The sequence below is a fragment of the Botryllus schlosseri genome, chromosome 1 (assembly GCF_051294905.1).
Source record: "Botryllus schlosseri isolate E-star chromosome 1, Bs_hap1, whole genome shotgun sequence".
Lineage (NCBI taxonomy): Eukaryota > Metazoa > Chordata > Ascidiacea > Stolidobranchia > Styelidae > Botryllus > Botryllus schlosseri.
In genome coordinates, this window is record NC_137236.1 from 15,495,591 (window position 1) to 15,520,545 (window position 24,955).

Here is a 24,955-nt window from a genome sequence, read left to right on the forward strand (position 1 = left end):
GAAGAACTCTGATATATGCTTTAAGAATCGATAATATTATGTTGGCAACCAAAGTATTGTGGTTTATGAAAACCCTTGCTCATCAATGCAATTTGCAGTTTCACAACGCCATTCCGCCGCCCAGTATCAACAGATGCTGAGTCACATATTATATGACATTTTCATCATATTCCTCTAATCCAGAGGTCTCAAACTCAAATGTGCTTGCGGGCCAGTTTTCCAGTTTTGACGACGCTGCTGGCCTCCGCATTTATATGGGTATTCTATGTCTTTCCAAGTAGGCCTTATCTGGCGGGAATGAATTTTCCTATTGAAAGCGAGCCGATCCAGCAGACTGACAGTAAACACACATCGTCAAAATGTGATTTACGTTTGTATCAAGTTAGTCCTGGCACGAAAAGAATCATCACATTTATAACTATTTGAATAGAATTGTTGTTGTATTTGATATATATTAACTATAAGATATAGACACCATATGGGCGGACAAATGTATGATGCCATCATAACAGCTATCGGGTTATAATTTTCAGCTACTATGAATATTTTGAATCCAACAGATTGATCTGATCTGATATCAAAACATTTTTAAGTTGAGCATTGTAATTCCAATCCAGGATTCGGGTATATACTTCTGATAAGTAGGCTTTTAATCTCATGGCCAAATATCTTCAAATAGAGGAGCAGAAAAAATATAAATATAATATAAATATATTAATGAATGTGTCCTAGTGATTGAGATGTCGGAACGCCGAACGGCCCATTGCTGTTACATCGTTGGAGCGTACCACTACGGTACTCGGTACCTTTAAGTGGCCTTAATAACATGGTTTAGCGACCACAGATGTAACTATCAGATTGCCAATGGTTGCCATAACTATACTTGCTTAGTTAGCGAAATACCAAGCTGCGACCTTCTGATCTATTACTGTTCCCCGATACGCGATTAGTTTGTTGCGTCCATGGTTCTAACAAATTTACGGCATTCCGAGTCACTCCAAGTCCACTCGAGTCATTCATTTTGCCATCGAGTTAGCCCGAGTCTGAGTAATTCTAAGAAAGGTCGCGTCCAAGTCCAACTCACAAATTTCAGTCTATAATCCTCTAAGGGTCCGGTTTTGTCATCATGAATTGGAAATGTGGCGAAATAGTGAATGTTCCACTGCATGGTAGCGTTTGCAATTGATGTGACAGTGAAGTTTGATGAATAGTTTAGGGCTTTCGGAGCAATTTAAGAGGGATTTTTCACTTTATAACCTGAAAAGATATATGTGACTCTTATATTTAGTCAAATTAATAAAAATCTAAAATGTCGTCGCGGGCCGCACAAAATGCTCTGGCGGGCCGCGTGTTTGAGACCTCTGCTCTAATCAGTTTTCTAGACCGCTGAAAATATGTTGAGTTGTTCTACTTTCGCCTTTTCGAACAACCAGTTCGATTTGTGTCAGACAAATTGAAATTATACGATCTATACAGACTACGTCTAAAATCGAAATTAATAATTATTTATTAATTATTTAATTTTGACTGTAAGCCAGAAAACGATAAGAATAATTCAATATGAGCGATCAAAATTTACCAAGATACTATTTTAAATCTTCGCAATTGGAATTGTGTCAGTTAAATTCAAATCAGTCGGTATATATATTCTATAGTCTGTATCTACAAAAAAAGCCTATCCTTCATACCGTGAAGACTGGAAAATTTTTGTGCGGGAGGTTTTTGTTTAACCAGTCTTAACTTCAGGTAATTTTGCAATCAGGACAAAAAAGTTCATCGTTTGTGACTACAGGACACAACAAATTTTGAATTTTTTTTTCTAGTCATAACCCTAATGTACACTGTACAGTGTACCTGATCTGCACAACAACAAAAAAAAAACGATTCGCAGATATAAATCATCCCCGAGCAGGTTTGAATGGAACGTGTCAACGCCTTCTGAAACTAATCAAGTGCAACGATCTCTCACATGATGGTAGAGAAATTATCGCCGACATCGCCTCGTCTGATACGGCCTTAACACGGCATGACAATTCTGGAACACGAAAGACAGTCAAGAATTATGATTACAAACGTGCGCAGTCAATCAGTAATTATCCCTTACCGCCAACACAATGGGTTTTTACTTAGTATTGAGTAGGTCGCATCACGACAATTGGTTGCTGATTAAAACATCGATTTAGACTGCATTGCTGCATTTCCCAATGTGCGTCCGAGAAGCATAATTGCATTAATATCATGGGCACTTGAATAAATTCCAACTAGCAGGCGCACACAATAAAACACTGTTAAACTTTGCGCTCCGAGAATATTTATCACAAAAATGGTTCACAAAATATTTCAAACGCGGCTTGCGGCCCTCATCGATGCAAATAATGCACTTTAATTTATAGAAGGTGAACGTATATTTGGTCGTCAAATCGCGATAGGTAATGGTGTTTCTCAGAGCGCGCGATGTAATCTACGTTTCTAACAATGAGTTGTAATTTGTACATCTAATAAGGATCGTTAGTTTGCTGAAATCAGCATCAGTAAGCTGTGCGAAATACATTGTAGGGATCAATTTTATAGAACTGTACAATCGACCGGCAAGGTTGCGCTGATTACGAAATTGCAGGCATGCCGCAAACCAGCAATAATTACAATTACAGGGTGCCTAGTCGTACCTAAATACCCAGATTCGGCAATGGCAACTAGCACAATTTGTTTAGACGCGGGCATAAGTTTTAATCGAAAAGATACATAATCACAAACAGTTTTGCACTCGAAGATTGTTACTGTTAGGCGAAAGTGTTTCTGCGGACGGTAGCGGGCCTGCATGCGGACGCACTAAATCAAACCACTGACGATAGTGCACATGAGATATCGGTCACCCATTTCGCATACAGATGATTCTCGCTAATTTGCAGTACGTATCATCGATAATACGAATAAGTGAATCGGCATTTGAAAAAATGACGGGATTTCTAGTTATACATGAGAAACTCCCTGGCTACGCACCTGGAGTTTTGATGCTGACAACGGGCTGATTAATATCAGCTCGGGGCCTACGGCGACGAATTAGCTTGCCGCGATCATAGTTTTTGCTTATTGTACAGCTAATTCAATGCAGACTTGGACAACTAGAAAATTTTCAGCTTTTCTGAATTAGATTAGAATTAGAATTAGAGCTCCACAGTTTTTTTCAAACTAGATTAGAATTAGAATTAGAGCTGCACAGTTTTTCCAAATTAGATTAGAATTAGAATTAGAGCTACACAGCTTTTTCAAATTAGATTAGAATTAGAATTAGAGCTACTAAGCCTTTTCCAGATTAGATTAGAATTAGAATTAGAGGTATACTTAGTTCGCAAAAACTTGGAAATGGAATGAAATTGTATATGGGAAATGAATACAGCAAAATGCAGTTCACATCAAATCACAGTGCGCGGTGCAAAAGGCCGTGAGGCGATAGGCGCCACATATTTTTGTTTAATAAACAACGACAATAGCGCATTCCCATAAACATGAGAATGGTTAACTTCTGTACACCAAGCTTGGCTCGATTTTTACTATACTTTAATAAAATATTACTTCTTTTATGGTAACCATGGGCATCGCCCATGTTAGTCAGAATGGCAATGTACTAACATAAAGTTTCAGAAACTAGAATGCTGTTCGCAGACTACAAGCTACTCTAGCAGGCTATATTCGTCATAATATCTACTATGACTGCACGGTGTAAGTAATGCAATGGCGGCTTGACACTGGATTTCCCTGCGCAAGCGGGATATTCTTTTTAACTCACTGCAATAGTGCAATATGCCTCGGACACAGAGGCATTTTCAGGAAAACAATAATTAGATTAGAACTAGAATTAGAGAATACGGACATTTCACAAATTAGATTAGAATTAGAATTAGAGCATACGAACATTTCACAAATTAGATTAGAATTAGAATTAGAGCATGGAAGCATTTCACAAATTAGATTAGAATTAGATTACTGGCATTTCGCTCTAATTTAGTGAAATTAGACAACTAGAATTATCTAGTTGTCCAAGTCTGATTCAATGCAGACCAAATATTTGGTATTTTCCGTTTTCATGTCCTAATTCAGGTAGATGTTTTCTATAATCAGTAAAAGAGGTTATGTTGATGATTTTGTTCCAGCCTTATATTTAACCGGCTGCTATTCGGAATTTTCATTGAATGTCTCATCAATTTTCGAAAAATGTGTGGTTGTATGCCACTGTGAAATAATCAATCGATATTAACGTAGTTGGTTACCGGCAGTTATCAATGCAGGCTATTTTGTTGTCGATATGAATGATTTGTGTGTACTTGACTCTAATCATGTGTATTTTAAAAACAGCACTATAGCCTTTAATATAGAAATATCCTTGACAAGTGATTGGTGACCATTATGCAGGTTGTTTGTCAGGATGTGGTAAGGCATGCTGTGAGGATGCTCGAGGAATTACATCGAATGAAGCGAGATGATGATCATTGTGATTTCGTAATCCAAGTCGGAGATGATGTCTATCATACACACAAAAATGTTTTGTCGGCTGGTTCCGCTTATTTTAGAGCCATGTTGAAATATGACACGCAAGAAAGTCGCGAAAGAAAAGTTGTTTTGAAAGATGTGGATTCTCAATGTGTGAAAAATTGCATCGATTTCATATATTCGGGAAAATTTGAGATTCCTGATGGAAGTATCTTTGAACTTCTTCACGTCGCAATGATGATGCAGCTGGATGACGTAAAGCAAGCCTTATCCAATATTTTAGAGGGATCAATTACCATTGAAAATTACTTCTCTACCAAAAATGTGGCTGATATTTATGGACTGTCGAATGTTTCTTCGAGATGCAGAATATTTTTACAAGAAAACATCGTTGGAATCTCAGACCAAGCTGGATTTGAAAGTGTTGTAAAAAATGACCTTCTTGGTCTTTTGCAGTCGGGAAAATTGAAATTATGGGAAGAAGAAAAGCTTGCGATATCGCTCAAGTGGATCGACAAATGTCAAAGTAGGATCGATTATTTTCACGAATTTCTCGAAGTAATCAAGTTTGATCTAATATCCCCGGCATATTTGCAACAGATTTTAAAAACTCACCCCCGTGTAAGTAACGATTCCGAACTGAACAAGTTATTCACTGGTCATATTCTGAAAACTTCCGCTAAGGCAAAAGAAGATAATGACGCTGACAAATTGATAATTCTTTTTGATAATAACGCAGAATGCCTCCGATCCTTTAATCCAATAACCGAGGAAACAGAAAAGTATCATGATGAAATAATGGATTTCTCAGTGGGTTTTACAGCGATTTCTCTGGACTCTTATATTTATGTTTTTTATAAAGCTAAATCTGTGCATCGACTGAATTTTCTGAGAAAGAATTCAAAATGGGAAAAGATGGATGATATGATTTGCGACCATGGTATGTCTCCAAGATCAGTCTGTGCAACCGTATCCATAATCGTTATAGGAGGAAGCGATTGTATAGATAAAACTGATGTTGAAAGATTTGACCCATCTGTAAATCAATGGTTTCTACTGCGAAACAAACCGTCGGCCATTTCTAATGCAAGTCTCGTGTCATTGGATGGTTCCATCTATTGTATCGGAGGCTGGCGAGACCATGTCACAGTTTCTTCATTCTGCAGATTCACTCCATCCTCATCAGAGTGGGTGGATCTCGAGCCAATGAGATATCCTGCTGATAGCTGTGGTGCTGTTGCTGTTGATCAAAATATATATGTGACCGGTGGGTGGAGTGAAGACAAGACCATAAACAATGTAGAATGTTACAATGTTACTTCAGCCCAATGGACGTCATTGCCATCTATGAATTCATATCCTGGCAACAATACTGCTTATCGCGTCGGTAATTGGATTTTTGTAGTGGATGAGTTGTACGCGACTGATGGATTTGACGGTTCTGATTTGATTGAGAAGTACGATATATTGAACAAAAAATGGTATAGTGTGAAAAAGGCCGATGAATTACTCCGTCTCTGCGGATCTGTCATGGTGAAGGAATATGGTTGAAGCAGGAGGTGGTATATTGTAAAGTGAACTAAATATCTCTGTGAGTAGACTAATTTTAGACATGCTTTGTTGAGCTTGGAATAAGTCTTAGTTGTGCTGAAGCTTCAAAGCGATATTTGATTGCATTTGAAACTCCGTTTTGTTGAGTATGATCTGGTTATACATCTGCTTAGAGACTGCTTCTTTGATTGAGAAAATTATCATTTGTTAATTAGACAATGATCAATGACCCTTTGTCATTGCAGCAGCCCTCTTTTATTTTTCGAAACAAGAAATGGTGTAACATGGAATTGAAAGTATATGAATATTTCTCGTAACGGTAAAAGCCCAGAGGTTATCACAGAAGTATGTGTTACTACTCAACTCCAATAGGATACCATGTGTCCCAATTTAGGAGAAATTGTCCTCCTTTTTCACGAAATCGAAAATGTCCTCCTTTTTAAGACTTTGACGTACTTTATAGCTTTGACAGCCAGGCTAATGGACAGGTACAACCATGGCCTACTAAAAACAGTGGTACAAGTAAAAACCACCATGAATGACCCGAAATATATAATGTGGACATTTGATCGGGCCTTTCTCCTTTTTTATTAGTCAACACAACAGGATTTCTCGGTACCTATTTTACTATCAGCAGTTTTCTAGTCTGGTAATCTGACTTGTGTTTCGTAGAAAGTGTCCTCCTTTCTGAATCCCAATATATGGCAACCCTAAAGTAAAAGTAATGCAGCTAACTTGTACTCAACTACCCACAATTCTGTTCGGCGTGTGCCATTTTATTCTAGCTGGTGTATAGTGTGATAGAGAAATAACAAGGTATTTCAGTTCACATGCTGCTACTTATGTGAGCAAATTATTAACGCATTTATCAAACATGGATAGTTAAAAAATGTGATGCGAGACGACAAGAAATCGACTTCGACTTGTACACGTGTTGGGATTTTGTTGTCTCTAGATTTGACAAGTTGCTTTCATTTCGCGAGAATCAGATGTGCACTGCAGTCCAAATGTGTATTAATTTGTGCTGCAAATGAACCCATGGTTTGTAATTTGATATGCTCGCGGCTTGTTGGTAACATAGCGTATCGCTGGTAATCTGATGTTATAGTATGTGTGCGAAAGTGGAGCTTTTACTGGCATTAAATCCATGAATTACACGAGCTCATTAGAACAGTGAAGCTTTTCTGATTCATTTATTATAGGCCTTTACGCATGTACTTAACGCTAATAAATGGATTCTACCATGGTCAATTTGAAGTACTTGTATTTTTGAACATGTTTTTTTCAATCCCCCTTTTTCTTAGCTGAGTAAACTATTCTTTAAATTATGTCACCATATACAAGCGACTTGGTTCTTGGTGATATTAAACGCTTGCAAGTCGGTGTAAAAGTAATTATGTAGCACAGCTTGTTTGTGAATCCCGCCACATTATGACGTTGCCTGTTTGTGTCGTCATCGATCCTGCATTATTGTGGAAAATTAGCCTCCGGCGCTGATGTAAGATGGTGACAAATTTGAAATCTCAAGATGTATCCTCACGACTAACGCAAAATGACCATTGACCAGGCATGTTTATTTTTCGCATATGCAGAAATTACCAATACCGTAATAGCTATTTTTCAGATTTTATTTTGAGACATTTTGGCATGGCCGTGAAATCATGTTTGTAGACATGAATTAACCATGTAAAATGCGTTGGATTGGGTTTTCTTATCACACGGAAGTCTGGAAACGTGCAGTAATCCATCGCACAGCAAGATTACAAACCGAATGTACAATGATATTGGAGAGCAAATTCGTCTGATACAAAACTGACTGCTTCTGCGATATCTAATCTCAATAGTTAATTCACTAGCATGCTGCACACACACATTACTGCATTCACACAATTCACTATACCGCTTGTAATAGTTATTCGAAAGGGCTAGTTTGGATCACAGCATTCACTACCAAACAAATTGTTGGAAATCACGAACGTGGCTTCAATACTCGATGTATTATGATAAAATGTCCATAGGGCCTCGATCTTAATTTTTGCTTATTGTACAGCTAATTCGGTGCAGGCTAAATATTTAGTATCTTCATGTCCTAATTCAGGTAGATGTTTTTTATACTCAGTAAAAAAGGTTTTGTTGATGATTATGTTCCACCCATATAATTAACTGGCTTCTATTTGAAATTTTCATTGAATGTGTCTGCAATTTTCGAAAAATGTGTGGTTGTATGCCACTGTGAAATTATCAATCAATATTAACGCGGTGGTTACTGGCAGTTATCAATGCAAGTTATTTTGTCGATACGAATGATTTCTGTGTACGTTTACTCTAATCATGTGTGTTTTAAAAACAGCACTATAGTCTTTAATATAGAAATATCCTTGACAAGTCATTGGTGACCATAATGCAGGTTGTTTGTCAAGATGTGACGAGGCATGCTGTGAGGATGCTCGAGGAATTACATCGAATGAAGCAAGATGATGATCATTGTGATTTCATAATCCAAGTGGGAGATGATGTCTATCGTACACACAAAAATATATTGTCGGCTGGCTCCGCTTATTTTAGAGCCATGCTGAAGTATGACACAAAAGAGAGTCGCGACGGAAAAGTTGTTTTGAAAGATGTGGATTCTCAGTGTGTGAAAAATTGCATCGATTTTATATATTCGGGTAAATTTGAGATTCGTGATGAAAGTATCATTGAACTTCTTCACGTGGCAATGATGATGCAGCTGCATGATGTAAAGCAAGCCTTATCCAATATTTTAGTGGAATCAATCACCATTGAAAATTTCTTCTCTACCAGAAATGTTGGTGATATGTACGGACTGGCGGATGTTTTGTCGGAATGCAGAATATTTTTACAAGAAAATATCATGGAAATATCAGACCAAGCTGGATTCGAAAGCATTGAAAAAAATGACCTTCTCAGTCTTTTGGAGTCGGAAAAATTAAAATTATGGGAAGAAGAAAAACTTGCATTATCACTTAAGTGGATCGATAAATGTCAAAGTAAAATAGAATATTTGCGCGAATTTCTCAAAGTAATCAAGTTTTATCTAATATTCCCGCCATATTTGCAACAGATTTTAGAAACTCACCCCCGTGTAAGTAACGATTCCGAGCTGTACAAGTTATTCACTCATCATATTCTGAAAGCTTTCGCTACGGCAAAAAAAGATAATGACGCTGATAAATTGATAATTCTTTTCGATGATGACGCATACTGCCTCGGATCCTTCAATCCTATGACCGAGGAAATGGAAAAGTTCCATGATGCGGAGTTGGATTTCACGTCTGGAGTCACAGCAATTTCCTATGACTCACATATTTATGTATTTTCTGAAGCTAAATCTGTTCATCGACTCAATTTTCAAAGAAAAAATTCAAAATGGGAAAAGATGGATGATATGATTTGCGACCATGGTGTGTCTCCGAGCTCAGTTTGTTACACCGGATCCATAATTGTTATTGGAGGAAGTGGTTATACAGAAAAAGCTGATGTGGAAAGATTTGACCCATCTGTAAATCAATGGTTTCTACTGCGAAACAAACCGTCAGCAATTTCTAATGCAAGTCTCGTGTCGTTGGATGGTTCCATTCCATCTATTGTATCGGAGGTTTTCGAGATGGTGCCGCAGTTTCCTCGTTCTGCAGATTCACTCCATCCTCCTCACAATGGGTTGATCTCGAGCCAATGAGATATCCTGCTGATAGCTGTGGTGTGGTTGCAGTTGATCAAAAGATACATGTGACGGGTGGGTATAGTGAAGATATCATCAAGAATGTACAATATTACAATATCACCTCAGCTCAATGGACTTCATTGCCATCTATGAATTCATCCCATGGCAGAAATACTGCTTATCACATCGGTAGTTGTATTTTTCTAGTCAATGAGTTGGGTTACTCTGATGACGTTGAGAAGTACGATTTACCGAACAAAAAATGGTGTAACATGAAAAAAAATAATAATAATTTGTTCGAAGTTTGCGCATCTGTAATGGTGAATCTATAGATCAGTGGATCTTAAACTGTATGATGTGTTGAAACTACTTGAACGTATTTAGCAATCTGATTTGAAGCTATGTTGTGGCATCAGCGAAAATGGTTGTATGCATTATACGGAGTGACAGCTTAATTCATTGAGAAAATTGTGAGATTTGAGCACAAATTTGAAAGTAGGCTACAGTTTTGATGGTTTAAGTGAATAAAGTAAAGTATTTACGGTCCATTTGAATCAATGAACTGTTAAATCATATTCAATCCATCACGCGAACTTCAGCTAACCCAGTGGCTCCCAACCTTTTTCGACTCATCGCCCCCTTTTCAAGCTCAACACCGATCATCGGCCCCCAAATTTTGTGAACCAAAAAATGGGTTTACAAACTGTAATCACCGGCTGATTGACTAAAAAAAAAGTCAACTTTTCGGCTCGATGTTGAATTTTACACTTTTGCAAATAAATTTTCGTGGGTTGACTAAAATAGAAAAAAGTCATTTCTCCGACTTAACTCCAATATAGCCGTTTTAACGCGTCATCGCCCCCTTTGCTATTTTCGCCCCCTTTGTCCATTTTCGCCCCCCTAGACCGCCAAATATCGCCCACGTTGGGAACCACAGATCCAACTTCTATCCACAGGTTGTCAAAATAGTCAGTTTCGTTACTAAAAAGAAAAGTTGAATTAATGCTTTAAATTTCCAAGACATGGCAAAGCTATTTCGAGCGAAACAAGAAAATGAATGCTCTTGAACAGTGGCTTACTACCTGGTGTCTGTGAAGCATTTTCAATCGGTCAGTGGTGGCCAGTCGGGCCATATAAGTTGTGATCATACTTGGGTAGTGATATATCTCAACTTTCGTTTGCTGTATTATGTTTAGTTCCGCAATTGTGGCTCATTATAATTGAACACTAGTCGACCGTGACAGACATCGCGCTTCGCTCGTAGTCGCCAGGCTTCACGCTTACGCGGGAGCTTAACGTTGTTTGCTGCATGTCTTTATCCTTTCAGATCATAGTGTGATTGGGGTTATTACCTATTAGCCTGCAATAAAACTGTAGTCACACTAATACTTTGTATTGCGTGGGATTTAATGGCGACGAGGACAAATCGGATATACTATCGCATCGCAACGCAACGTAACCCCAATGTCGGAACAAGAATCCAAAGCTTCAATCAATCGATTCGATCCAGAACATCATCGCAGCAATGTTCATGACGCATTCTGTGAGTTCGTAGGCATGTTTCATTATGAATACGATGCAATAGCCAAAGAACCTCCCGCCGCAGTGCAGGACAAAGAGGGCTGGATCGAGGGCCATAAAACAAAAATATTCTTGGGTCGGTTTTCTTCACGAAATTTCCAGAGAGATTTTGAAGATACCGTACCAGAAAACGACCGTAGCACACTTAAATTCAAAGATCTGGTGAAATGTATGAAGGACCGGTATGAGCCAACCCGGAACTATACTCTTGCGAATTACAAGTTTCACCGTCTGTCTCAGGAAATGGATGAGAGCTTCGACGGATTCGTCCACCGCTTGAGGCATGAAGCAAAGGCATGCAAATTCGTATGTGAGAATGCAAACTGCAATGTCTTCGACATTATGATCAGGGATCAAATAATAGTCGGCGTCAAATCAGATGACATACGGACAAAGGCGCTCAAGAACCAATAGGATCTGAAAGCCTTGATAGAGAACGGCCGTAAGATAGAAGCGGCTTCACACTCCGCCCAGTTGATTAAGAATGAAACTGAGGCTGCAGAAGCGGCTGACATTTGTCGTGTGAATTCCAAACAACGCTATCACAAGCATAGGGGTTCAGGTGCAGATGAACAATGCAAGGGTGGTTGCAAGACATGCTCCTCTAAAATCTGTGAAGGAGGAAAATCGTGTGTGGCAAGAAACATGACATGTCATAAGTGTGGTAAAGAAGGCCACTTCAGAGGATCATCAGCATGCAAAAAGAAAAAACGTGCGGAGGCAAACCGCGTAGAATCAGAAAGTGACGTTAGCAGCTCATCAGATGATGACGCTGATCTATCAAGCGATGCCATCTCTGATGCGCCGCGAAAGAAAATGCAGAGCAGAAAAAAGAAAGGCATCAAGAGAGTCAACCAATCGCAGCCTTACCGCAAGGTGCGTAAGGTGTCTAAACCAAGATACCGTGTGAAGGTTGCAATGGCAGGAAAACCTGTTAAGGCCTATCAAGACACGGGTGCCGATTTGAATGTGATGTCGGCAAAGAGGGCAGCGAAGCTTAAACTACGTCTCCGATCCACGAAAACGTACATAAAGCCTTATGGGTCGAAGCCAATCCAATGCAGTGGACGCTACGAAGGATTTGTAACTTTCAAAAGTTCTGTGGTGAGTGCTCGCTTCTATATCGTACCTGGTAAAGAAGAGACTCTACTTAGTGGGCGATTGTGTGAAAAGCTCGGCATCATCACATTCGATGGCGACAAGGAGACGGAAATGTCTCGGAAAGTGAACAGGGTTGCGAAAGTGGACAAGCTAAAAGCAGATGTGATGAAGGCATATCCATCTGTGTTCACAGGCATAGGAACACTGAAGGATCATGAAGTTTTGTTCTATATCAATCCAGAGGTGCCACCAGTGGCCCAAGCCATACGTCCAATCCCTTTCCATCTGCAAGGCAAGTTTCAGAATCTAATATCACAACTGGAAGGTGATGGAATAATCGAAGAGCACACAGGTCCAGCGCCATGGGTTTCCAATCCTGTGCTTTCGCCAAAAAGCGATGGCAGCCTACGCATGACGATCGATCTGAGGCAAGTCAACCAGGCGATCAAGGCTACTAACATTCCTATACCAAGAGTGGAGGAAATCAAAGCAAGGCTGGCAGGCAGCATAGTATTCAGCAAACTGGACTTTGAATCAGCTTTCCACCAATTGTTGCTGGATGAGCAGTCGAGAGCAGTCACAGTATTCCATGCTGGCCATAGACTCATGCCTTACCGAAAACTCACAATGGGTGCAAAACCAGCATCAGGCGTGCTCACGAGAGCTCTGATCCCGCTCTTTGCTAATATCAAAGGGGCCCATGTCATTCATGATGACGTCATCATATCTGGAGAGACTCTTCGGCAACATGACGTAGCTCTCGAAAAGGTCATGAAACGCATCCAAGACGCTGGAATGACCCTGAACGCGGACAAATGTGTTTTCAAGAAGTCAGAGATACCTTTCTGGGGTATGATAGTGACTAGTAAAGGTATTAAACCAGATCCGGAGAAGGTCAAAGCTCTGGAGGATGCTTCCCGTCCGAAGTCAAAAGAGGAAGTGATGTCATTCTTGTGCTTCGTTCAATCATTTGGGGACTTCATCTCGCATCTCTCAAGCAAAACGAAGCACCTCCGCCAATTGACTCAAAAGCATCAAAGGTTCAGGTGGACATCAGAATGCAGCAAGGAATTTAAAAGCCTAAAAAAGGCTCTTGAAGCAGATACCGCACTGCGATTCTTTGACGTCCAGGCGAAGACATACATATTTGTGGATGCTCATGTGTCAAGCTTGTCTGCAATTCTGGCCCAAGGTCCAAGCGCAAAGGAATCTAGTATTGTGGCGTTCGCAAGTCGATCCACACGACCGGGAGAAACACGGTATCCGCAACTAGACTTGGAAGCCATGGCAGTAGACTTTGGTTTGAGAAGATTCCGCCACTACGTCACTGGAGGACCGGAAGTACTGGTTATAACGGACCACAAACCGTAAGAGGGCATATTCAAGAACCACAGGAAAGGCTCTATCCGTACCGACCGTATCTAGATGCGGCATCAAGATTTAGCCTACAAGGTGGTGTGGGAGAAAGGTGTTCTAAATCCAGCTGACTACCTTTCAAGGCATGCCCAGCCAATCGAGTTTGCTCCGCGTTCATGGCAAAATGAAGCATGCAAGTTGAAACGCACTGTTCTCATGATCCAACATGCACCATACGCGGAATCGCTTTGGGGGGACTTTAAAAAAGCATCCGGAAGGGTCATATATCGAAAAATGACCCAGATCTAAAAGTATTCCGTAAATTTCAAGATCAGCTAACCATCTCGAATGGTTTGGTGCTGAAACAGGACAAGATCATTCTCCCAGAAAAGCTCTGGGAAACAGCTATCAACAAAGCAGACCAAGGAGGTCATCCAGGAATGTGCAATCTGAAGCGACGCATCCGCAGTCACTTCTGGATCAAAGGCTTGAATGAGTTGGTGGAACAGAAAATCAGATCCTGTACGTTGTGCCAGCAATTTACACTGCCAGGCAGCAAACAGCCACAGAAACTCATTATGCCGCCTAAACAAACCTGGCATGAAGTCAGCATAGACTTGTTTGGGCCAATGCCGGATAAACGTCACGCAGTGGTGGTGCAAGACCTGACGACACGGTTTCCTGATGCGACAATCGTCAAAAGTACCGCAGCTAAGCATGTTATTCCTGCAATAGCGAACACATACGCTCATTATGGTCAACCTAATACTCATAGGACTGACAATGGCCCTCTGTTCAATTCAAAAGAATTTGCTGAATTTTCAAGTAAGCACGGAATCGACCACAAAAAGACGTATCCGTACCATCCACAAGCCAACCCTGTAGAGACTTTTATGAAGCCTCTGGGGCAAGGCGATGAAAATTGCATACGCGCAAGGTGTGGACAAACAAACGGCACTGCAAGATTTCCTCATTGGATACAGATCAACCCCCCACATATCAACCGGGGAATCGCCAGGGGACTTGATGTTGAAAGGAGGATTCCGAAACGACTTTCCAAGGAAAGTACTCAACAACAACCAAGTACAGAAGGCCTTGAACCAAGACCGTCGAACGAAATTACAAAGGCAACAAGTTACCAACAGTTCAAATAAGCGACAACCGAAACATTTTCTAATGGGGCAGCAAGTCATGACCAGAAACTACAAAAGAAGCAAATTTGACCCCATATTTGGCCCTGAGCTCTACACTGTCGCGGAGATCTTCAGTGACGGCGTTGAACTGATCAAGGCATCAACTGGTAAGCGGTATCGACGTCATTTCAATGATATTAAACCTTACTATGGAAATGGAAATACGCTCACAAAACATGTGCATGCCAATCCGCCCATTGAATGGTGGCATCCGACGGCGGACGAAGTTGAATGTTCGGTAAGCCAGCATCCTGAGGAACCAAAAACCGTGTCCGAGCCGGTGATCGTCTCTCAGGAACCAGAGGCGAATGATGAGGAGCCAGCGATCATCTCTCAAGAGGCGAGCGACGACGTGCCGAACACTCATCCCGACCGCACGGCTTTGGCCCTAAGCCGTCTGGCCGATTTTAACGCGCCCGGTTTTCTGGAAATGTACTGAGCCTATTTGTCTTCCTAAAAGGGGGAAGTATTGATATATCTCAACTTTCGTTTGCTGTATTATGTTTAGTTCCGCAATTATGGCTCATTATAATTGAACACTAGTCGACCGTGACAGACATCGCGCTTCGCTCGTAGTCGCCAGGCTTCACGCTTACGCGGGAGCTTAACGTTGTTTGCTGCATTTCTTTATCCTTTCAGATCATAGTGTGATTGGGGTTATTACCTATTAGCTTGCAATAAAACTGTAGTCACACTCATACTGTGTATTGCGTGGGATTTATTAGTTGCCTAAGCAGTGAACATTAAATTTGCGTGGTATATTCATATTGAAATGAACCCGAATATTTTCAGCTGACACTCGTCAGGGGTAATCGTCAGCAACTAGTAGAGAAATGGAAAGAACAATGTATATCAACAATCGTATCACAAAATATGACGTCACCAGCATGAAATTTCGTGAATGAGAGAGCGTTCAATGTACTATTTTTAGGTGGTACACGAACTCCTTTTGTTGACAGATTTTTGGTTGGTGTATTTTGATCAAGCATAGCAATGGCAGATAAAGCTGTTCAGATGAATGCAAATTGCACTTAAAGCTAAATAACATATGTTTTTAACATCAGCTCTATATATTGGCATTATTTGTGAAGGCGCTTTTAATTGGGTTTTATCGTATCAGCTGGGCTTTAGTGTTACAGTAACTAGACCAAAACGTCTGTGAATAATGTGTAAACAAAAACATGCATTCTTGATTTTCGAATCCATAGTGTAGTTTTGCTGACACTTCAAAGTGGTTTTTATTAAGATTAGACACGCCATAGTAACTTATTCATTTCGATTGCGTATAAGTTATGTTACAGATCAATCAGATTTACAGCTCTTTTGAGTGATAAAATTGTTGAATGTTTTAGTGACACATTCAAGAGTATCGTTTCAATGGTTTAAATGACAGAAATGAAGTTTTTTCTGGTGACACGTTGTCGCATTCTATTTGAATCAAACGAATCCAGCCTCTAACCCTGACTGCATCCTACATCTGGCCTGAGGTGGCCAAGATGTAAAGAGCGACTAGTTTTGCCAGTAATCTGTTCAAGTATAAGGTGTCTGTAATATGACCACTCAAGTAAGGGTCACCAGTTATAGGATTAGAAGTTTAGAACTTTGGAAGTTCTGTTTTTTTTAGATTGCTTAGCAGTAAATACCTCTGGGCAAGAAAGCGTGATGCCGGAAGTTGTGTATCTATCTGTAGGTTAGTGGTCTATACTCCAATGTATGTATGATTTAAATCTGACTTGTATAGTTCATACCTTTATATTACTCGACGAGAATTGGGCGTATGGGTGGAATAAGTATACTGTTTAGCATCAAATAAATTTGTGTCAATTTTTATGAGGTTTCATATTCCATCTATATGGCTGACAGTTATCGACGTAGTTTAGCAGTTTTACGTACCTATATGTGAGCCATACGAGTCCCCGTTGAAGGTCTAATGAACTCCATATTCATTTCTCTATTGGGAATTAATGGTGACTCAATCTGTAGTTGCAAAATGTAACGACATGAATAATGCCTAGTACTCCGGAAATTAGTCAAGACTTTGTGGCTTGTATCGAATCACCTCCGAAAATCGAGTGATTGACTCAAGTCACCTTTAAAAATCGTATGACTTGACTCAAGTCAAAATGTGCAATGACTCGATATGACTTGTGACTCAGATGTAGTGACTTGATCCCAACATGCAGCGCAAAGGTTTTTTGTGTGTATTGCCTTCTTTTGATCTGACAATAGAATTTTTTTTGTGTGTATGTGTTGTGTGTTCTTTCTCAATGCAACTGGCTTCAATTATGTGTACGACCTGATTAGCTCGTTACACCACTGCGACCTATCTCTAGGCATAGGGACAACTGCACACTGATCGTTGTTGATTACTTTCCACACAACGTACAGTATTTAGTGAACCAATTGCAAATTCAAATGTCTTTCAACAGTGCATTCTTATTTTTATTGACTCGAAAAACTTTTCACATGCTTCTTATCATTCTCATTATTACATCACAATTCGCCATTTGGTATTGAATCCAACTCTGTTCTCTATCCTTCATCGTGCCGGTTGCTCTGGATTAGAGGCAGGCGAAAATTTCTTCGATTCAATAAAATACGACTGTACTGTTGAAAGCCGTGTCCAAGTTCTGTACCATTAATGAGTTGCTGGTATTCAAATTAAAATGTGTTCTTGTTCACCACTTATAGAACGCATATATATTCCACTCAAATTGAGTACATTGCACATGCACATATTTGTCATAGCGTAAGTTTTGTAACGGTTATTCATTGTGAATATGAAATTTTAAAACCGTTTTATTGTTTACGAATTATTATTTCTATTTAACTTCACAATCGTATGCTTCACTGTGTAAAACGTTCCGATTATATTGCGATGGATTTATTAGTGAATTTCGTTGATTGATTCGGCATTTCCAACGAAGCCTGCCGTTCCGATTCAGAATTGTCTCCTAATAGACACTTACGCGACCTTTGACACGGACCAATCAGGTTGCAGCAGGATGTAAACAAAGATCAAGCCCGGGCAAACTTACAATGAGCTCTTATGGAGAAAGGGTGAAAAATGAAGATTTTTAGCAAAATGACATTGAATTGGGGATAGCTGGCTTTGATGAATGGTAATAACGCATAGCTAGTATGTTTTTACAGTGTTCTAACCTAGAATAAACTTGAATGGTGGCAAGCACGCATCAGCATGGTGTGTCCAAATGCATGGAGTTTTGACAATTTTTCGGATTATAAGCAACGATTGTTGTATACTATACTACAAGATTGTGGTAATGCGTATTTTGACGATTTCATAGGCTCAAGTCACGAGCAAAATTTTCAAGCTTATCTCGTGTTCAGAAATATATGGTAGAAAAATATAGCTGCTGCCACACAGCACAATTTTGGCGTATATTGATGATATGATGATGATATTGATTGAAAGCTACATGGAGAATCTATCGGATTTTTGGATTTGAGTGGAACAGTATTTTATTTTACCTCCGCGGAGAAATCTACGAAGTATTTGATGGAAGGCTACGTACACGAGGGATAAAGATTGAGGAGACAATCCTCTCTTATTGTGGAAGCAATATTCTATTGTGAACAGCCAATGTTATCACAATTTGCAGAAAAGTGAGATACCACACCCAATGGAAATATCTCAGAAAATGTAGTATTGATTCACCTTGCACTTGTAAGTCAGGGTAAGTAAGGAAACAGACATTTCCTCAGAGACTACGATGATGCAGTAGATATTGTAACCATGATTTATTTTCAGATTATAGGTTCTGATATATTATGGTTACCATACGACATACGTCCTTTAAGAGGATTTGTCCTCTTTTGACTTTTTTGAAAGTGTGTCCTCGGAGGACGCCCTTTTGTCCTAGCTTCTTTTGAGATTTTGTCCCCGTTTTTGAGAATTTTGGTCATATTCATAGCAAATTCGACTGAGATGCCATGCACCTGCTCAAGTGAAGGAAAAAACAGTATTTTGGTCGCTGGCGAGAAAATTGACATTTTTTTTGGTCAACCGCCCACAAAGTAGGAAAAATTTACCATTTTTGAGAATTCTCATCCGGTTTTGCAAGTCTGAAAAAGTGTCCTCTTTTCAGATTTCCAAAATATGGTAACCCTATGATATATGCTCTCATGTATATGCATGGATTAAGACGCTCCAACACCTGAAGCTACAAGGGCTGAAAGACATACATTGTGATTTGCATCATCATCAGTGAGCTCCATCGTGATTGCCAAGCCATCTCTCGACCGTACTCGCTACCCATCAACTCCTGCCTCAAGGTAGATTTTGGTGTATCTAGTGTCTTCGGGTTCATAACATTTCACCCACACAAATAATCCTACAACATCTGCACCTGGAAAAATGTTCATTCAACAAATTGGGCATCTAAATGAGATTCAATGCACACCACTGGAATGAATGCACTGTTGGTACACACTGACCATGGAACCGCGCAATTAGGATCTGTAGCATGCTATTAGGCATTACAATATTCGCAATGGAACTGAATTTGCACAATTGCCAAATATGTTGCGTCATTCATTTTTAATTTTTAATCTTGAATTAGAGTAAGCCAATTAGTCCATAGTTGATACACAATGTTGCATAATATGACAACGGACAAAATTTTATACTCCTTGATTCTTCCGATCAGTTGTTTAATATGAATACGATGTCTCGCCATCTTTCTTGTTGTGGAACAGTTTGGCCCTGACATTTGACGGTGTGTGGCAATCATGTGCAGGAATATTAAAATCTAGATTTAATTTCTTGATTTCAGACTCAATGGCAAATCCCTTTTCTGCCATGGTAGCATCTCTTGGTGCACCATAGCTCCATGTGAATAGTTCTCGCACAAAAGTTAGTGCACCACAATCCATCAATCCTTTTAAAGTTGTATGTAATTTTATTGTGACTGTAATCGCAATGAGCAGGGCGTTTTTTTCTTAATCAGTTCATTACAGTCAATAATCATTCTAGATTTGAGAATTCACGAATGAATGCAAATGGTGCATTTTTAAGAACCACATCTTTACATAGCCAAATCGAAATTTCATGAAGCAGTTACATACAGTTCACCCAATGGTTTAACACTATGCTTACTACAATGATAGAAATTTGACTTCAGTAGGATAAGTCGGGCAATTCAGAAAGAATTTAATGTAGTCCAGTATGTAATTTCATCAGCTTCTCCACATCTTTTGACACTATGGTGCTATGAGAGCTGAACTTCACTAGCAATAATTGTCCGTCAATTTGTAATTTTCTTGGACGAGTTTCCTGTTTTGTGCTTCTATACTTCTTCCAGAAATTTGATTTTCTTGCGTTTTATCCATCAACTTCCTCTTTCTGCAGCTTCATAGAAGATATCCATCAAGCCTGCACAAAATATATAATATGTTTGTTTATTTTACAGAGCAACACTGCTGTGCAGGCACCTATCAAGGCGTACTCATCCGACTCATGTCGACCTCTACCAATGTCATCAACTATCCATCTCATTATTGAATATATTGCTTTCAACAATTTCTATCCATTGCACACCATCAAGCACTGGAGTGGAATAATATGACACACACCTAGTTTCAGTTTGGACTCATTTTGAAACGCAAAATTGTGTCTAAATGTGACGATTCAATATTTTTGGTACAATAATGCATACATCATTTTATTAATAAAATGAGAATTCAGATGGCTATAGAAAGTCCACATGCCTTTATCCAGATTTTACATTCTTCCGTGCATGTTATCGGCTCTAGGAAAGGTACAAGCGCACACCAGGAACGGTCTGGGTAGCAATCTCCAAGTTACACAGGCTATTAGCACAGTGTTTATGCGGCATTTAACCTGATTGATTCAATACACGAGCTAGAGCAGAAAATGACGATTTCAGCTGGGAACGGATCATGTTCCCTAACATATATTATATTAATATGTTGATTATTGAATATGCAGACAAGTGCCCAGTGTAACAGTAATTTGCTAGATAATGATACAGACTGGACTATACCATATACCAGGGTTGTAACCAAGTCACAAGGCTCTGAGTCAGAAGTCAATCTCACTTTTATAGTTTTGACTCGAGTCATTTTCAATTCACCACCGAGTCAAGTCCAAGTCATCGAACAGAGGTCCGAGTCATGGTATTATGACTCGAGTCCAAGTCATTGTGCTGACTGCTCAGTTTCCAGTTAAAGTCTTGTTAAACCCACTTTTATACCTCTGTTTGGTGATATCGAATGGTTTCCATTTATAATATACTAATTTTCCTCACTTTTAACAGTTTCTGGTCGCATTTTCAAGTACTATAGTACTAGGCTTACCATATTTTGGAAATCAAAAAAGAGGACACTTTTTCAGAAATTTGCAACTTGCAAAACCGGAGTGAAATTCTCAAAAACCGGTTAATTTTTCCCACTTTGTGATCGGTTGTCTAAAAAAAAGATCATCTTTTCCGCTCAGAGCTGAAAATACCCTTTTTCTCTACACATTGCCAGGTGGATGACTAAAAAAAAAAAGGTAAAAATGTCATCTTTTCGCTCAGAGCTAAAATCACCGTTTTTCGTTTTTCAAGCTTCACTTCTGTGCTAATATGCGGCATATCACTCGCAATTTGCTCTGAATCTGCCTAAATTTTCAAAAAAGAGGACAAAATCTTAAAAAAGAGGACAAAAGGGCGTCTTCCGAGGACACTTTCAAAAAAGTCAAAAAAGAGGACAAATCCTCTTAAAAGAGGACGTATGGTAAGCCTATATAGTACCAATCGACCGAATCCCAATAGGTTGGTTCCTTTACTATTCTTCGAAATCGCAATGAAATGTCGGTCTTGGCCGTCTGAGTCTTGAGTCATATGACTTTGGTTCGAGTCATGCGCAATAACTCGAGTCGAGCCATTTCCGTATTTTGAGAAAATGACTCGAGTACTCAGAAAATCGTGACTCGAGACTGACTCGAGTCGAGTCATTACAACCCTGCCATATGCGATTCTATAAATAGAACACATATAACACCGAGTACACATAATGAATACCCCACCTATCCTGTCTCAAGATTCCTCTAATACATGCTATTCGGTACTAAAATCTTATAGTATTGCATACGACTAAGGATAATACAGCAATAGTTGCTTCATCCTAGCGTTGTTAGAAATCCATTAATTTGGACATGCCATGCTTATGCGTGCTTGCCACCATTCATGTTTATTCTGGGTTAGAACACTGTAAATACATACTAGCTATACGTTATTAACATTCATCAAAGCCAGCTATCCCAATTTCAATGTCATTTTGCTAAATATCTTCATTTTTCAACCTTTCTCCATAAGAGCTCATTGTAAGTTTGCCCGGGCTTGATCTTTGTTTACATCCTGCTGCAACCTGATTGGTCCGTGTCAAAGGTCACGTAAGTGTCTATTGTGAAGTGCCAGTATCTGAGTTGTTGTAGTTTTGTCTGTCTGAAATAGTAGACTCAAATTATGCTATTTTTCAGCTTTTTCATTTTTAATTTCTTTTGGTTGTTTTGGATCAGACTCTCAATTTTGATTTCGAATTACTAATGTTCATTCATGCATTCCTCATGACAACTAGAGTTGTTCAAAGTACATGCTGTAGGCCAAGGTGTGCCTGATTAAAAGACTACTCCAAGTCGTTTCGGCACCCTCCTATCTTTTCATCATATCGCAATCTTGTGGTGTATTGTTTCGGATTAAAAATTTAATAAAATGATTATGATGAAGTAGTCAATGATGGTAGTAACTACGGTAGTAGAAGCAACTATGTAAATATCTATCAATTAAAAGTAGAAAATGAAGATCTGTACCGCAGCGAGCAGTTCAAAAATTAGAATTGGTTATAGCAGCTTGCACCAGGGGTGACTAGGCTACTTTGAAAATTGCAGGATCCATCTTCGCGACTCACGTAACATGACTAATGGCAATATAAATAAGAAATATGTTCAATTTTGGAATATATATGCAGCTACCGTGTCACAGTGGCTATTTCTTCCTGGTGTTATGACAATTTCACATCTAAATTTGATGCAAACATTTCCCTACTCTTTGCAAAATCCAAAGTGTATGTAGGCCTATATAGTAAGTTTGTTTGTGGCATTCATGGTGTTTGTCGACTACTATGGTCTTTTAATCTACACTAATTTGCATTTTATTCCGTAACTGACTACTTGTAGCACGGTCCACTGCTAGGCTTTTTTATAAGACACCGCTTACACTGATGAGGTGTCGAGGAGCCTAGATAAACCTCCGACGCTTAGGCAGGAATTCTGGAGTAAGTAGTTTTGTTCATAATTCAAATCAGTTTATTGCTAAAAATTTCATCATTTCAATACATCACAAGACTGCGATACTATGAAAGATAGGAAGGGCTGACTAGTATTGATTAAGTAAAAAGTTGAACTCATCTAAAAATAACCATTGTGAGTAGATAGCTTAGGTGCGCAAAACCTACCTTAGTATGCTGAAAATTTAGAAGTACTTCGTTACTAACCACATATTGTAACTGGGTTTGATGGACACCGTATCATAGTATTGTAAGTTAGTTTCGGATTTCCATAGGTTTGTTACAATAATAGATATTGTGTATTGGACGCAAATTTCAATTTCGACTGTCACATAAAAGTCTCTGACAACTCTTTCCAATCTACTTCTCAAAATCAACCCTTTCTGTCACTACTTTGTAAATTATATTGCAGTTATTTTGACACCTCTTTAATTTTTGACCAGTGACCGCCTATGATCGAAAGTCTTTTTTGTTTACAGTTTAAAATGGTATCGATAGAATTCTAATTGTTGCTTGATTACATAATAGTGACACTGAACTTTGTTTCATCACAATTTTTCAGCATATGTAACATAACTAATTTTGTAAAACGTATTCCATCTGAGAAATGCCCATGAAGGAATGTTCCTTGCGTGCACGATTCCATGAAGGCATCGGAAGACGAAGAGCAGTTCTGTGTCATCACAGTCCTGGCTTATTGAGATGAAATCAAGTATCATAATTTTGTACTGATAGCCGCATCTGCCTACATCCGAGCCATGTCTTCGGGTGATGCAAAGGAGTCGAAGACTGGGATTGTCTCATTTCCAGACACTCATAGGAAAGGTAAAGTAGTGGTGAGCGTCGACGCTATCTGCACAAGCGGCCCGGGTTCAAGTCCAGTCGTCGGAGGTTATTCTGGGCTTCTTGTCCCTCGAGTTGCAGTTCTTAACAGCGACAAAAAAGCCCAGTGAAAAAGATGGAGAAAGAAAGAAATAGCGACAAAGAAAGATTAACATCGAAGAATATTGTGACATCGGGCTCTAGGCTTAGGTGGTTACCAGATTAAGAGATCGCAACTGGTCGTTTCGGCATCCTATCCAGGACCGAAACAGCACTTGATAAGCCCCCCCTCTCCATAGGGTGATGAACCGAACGCCAGACACCCTGTTTCTGCCATATTCGTTCTAATGTTAAGTTGGGTCAGCTCATTTCACCTCATTGCAACTCGTGATTGAATCGGTCAATATGATCGGGAATGCATACATGGCCTATAACTTTATATATCTTACTACATCCGTGGTGCGGTGATGGCCGATGCCGAAGTGCCCATGTGCCCATTTCTCTAATTATGCGTATTTTTTCTTGGGGGAAGGGTACCAAATAATGAAGACAATCATGCCCAGCGCGAACAAATTTGGAAAAATTGCATAAATTTTCAAAAAACACCCCCCCCCCCAATTGGAGGTTGGTGTGCGGCAGTTACGGTCCTGCTTCTATCTGTTCATTACATCGCATTATGTGTATTGTATATCGCATTGTTCATGGTGTGTGTGTCTTGGGCAGATGAAAATATAATTATTGTTATTATTGTGAAGCAACTCGAAGCATGAACTATATCTAATCTGGGATAGTCGATTTTTCTTTGGGCTGCATCACTGATTTTATGATAGTTCTATGCTTTTCAACGTGCAAATCGCTTTGAATTTCC

At 39.4% G+C, this 24,955-nt stretch overlaps 2 protein-coding genes and 1 long non-coding RNA gene across 4 annotated transcripts in view; all 3 read left to right on the forward strand.

The window, feature by feature from the left end:
• LOC145443241 (uncharacterized) overlaps positions 1-21,279 on the forward strand; it is a 36,750-nt gene extending 15,471 nt beyond the window's left edge. Inside the window, exons 1-3 of one of the 2 annotated variants that reach the window (XR_013916360.1) lie at positions 17,936-18,653; positions 19,065-19,251; positions 20,388-21,279. This is a non-coding gene — a long non-coding RNA (uncharacterized LOC145443241). Of the gene's footprint in view, positions 1-17,935; positions 18,654-19,064; positions 19,252-20,387 lie in introns of those variants that run through there. The other variant, XR_013916357.1, reaches the window with a different exon arrangement.
• On the forward strand, positions 4,358-6,281 carry LOC145437703 (kelch repeat and BTB domain-containing protein 12-like). Its single transcript, XM_080314987.1, has one exon. It carries the CDS (start codon positions 4,405-4,407, stop codon positions 6,037-6,039), a length of 1,635 nt encoding a protein of 544 aa, XP_080171113.1. The 5' UTR covers positions 4,358-4,404; the 3' UTR covers positions 6,040-6,281.
• Positions 8,065-10,586, forward strand: LOC145443234 (kelch repeat and BTB domain-containing protein 2-like). Its single transcript, XM_080321223.1, has one exon. The coding sequence runs from the start codon at positions 8,441-8,443 to the stop codon at positions 9,737-9,739; it is 1,299 nt and encodes a 432-aa protein (XP_080177349.1). The 5' UTR covers positions 8,065-8,440; the 3' UTR covers positions 9,740-10,586.
• Positions 21,280-24,955: the final 3,676 nt, after the last annotated feature.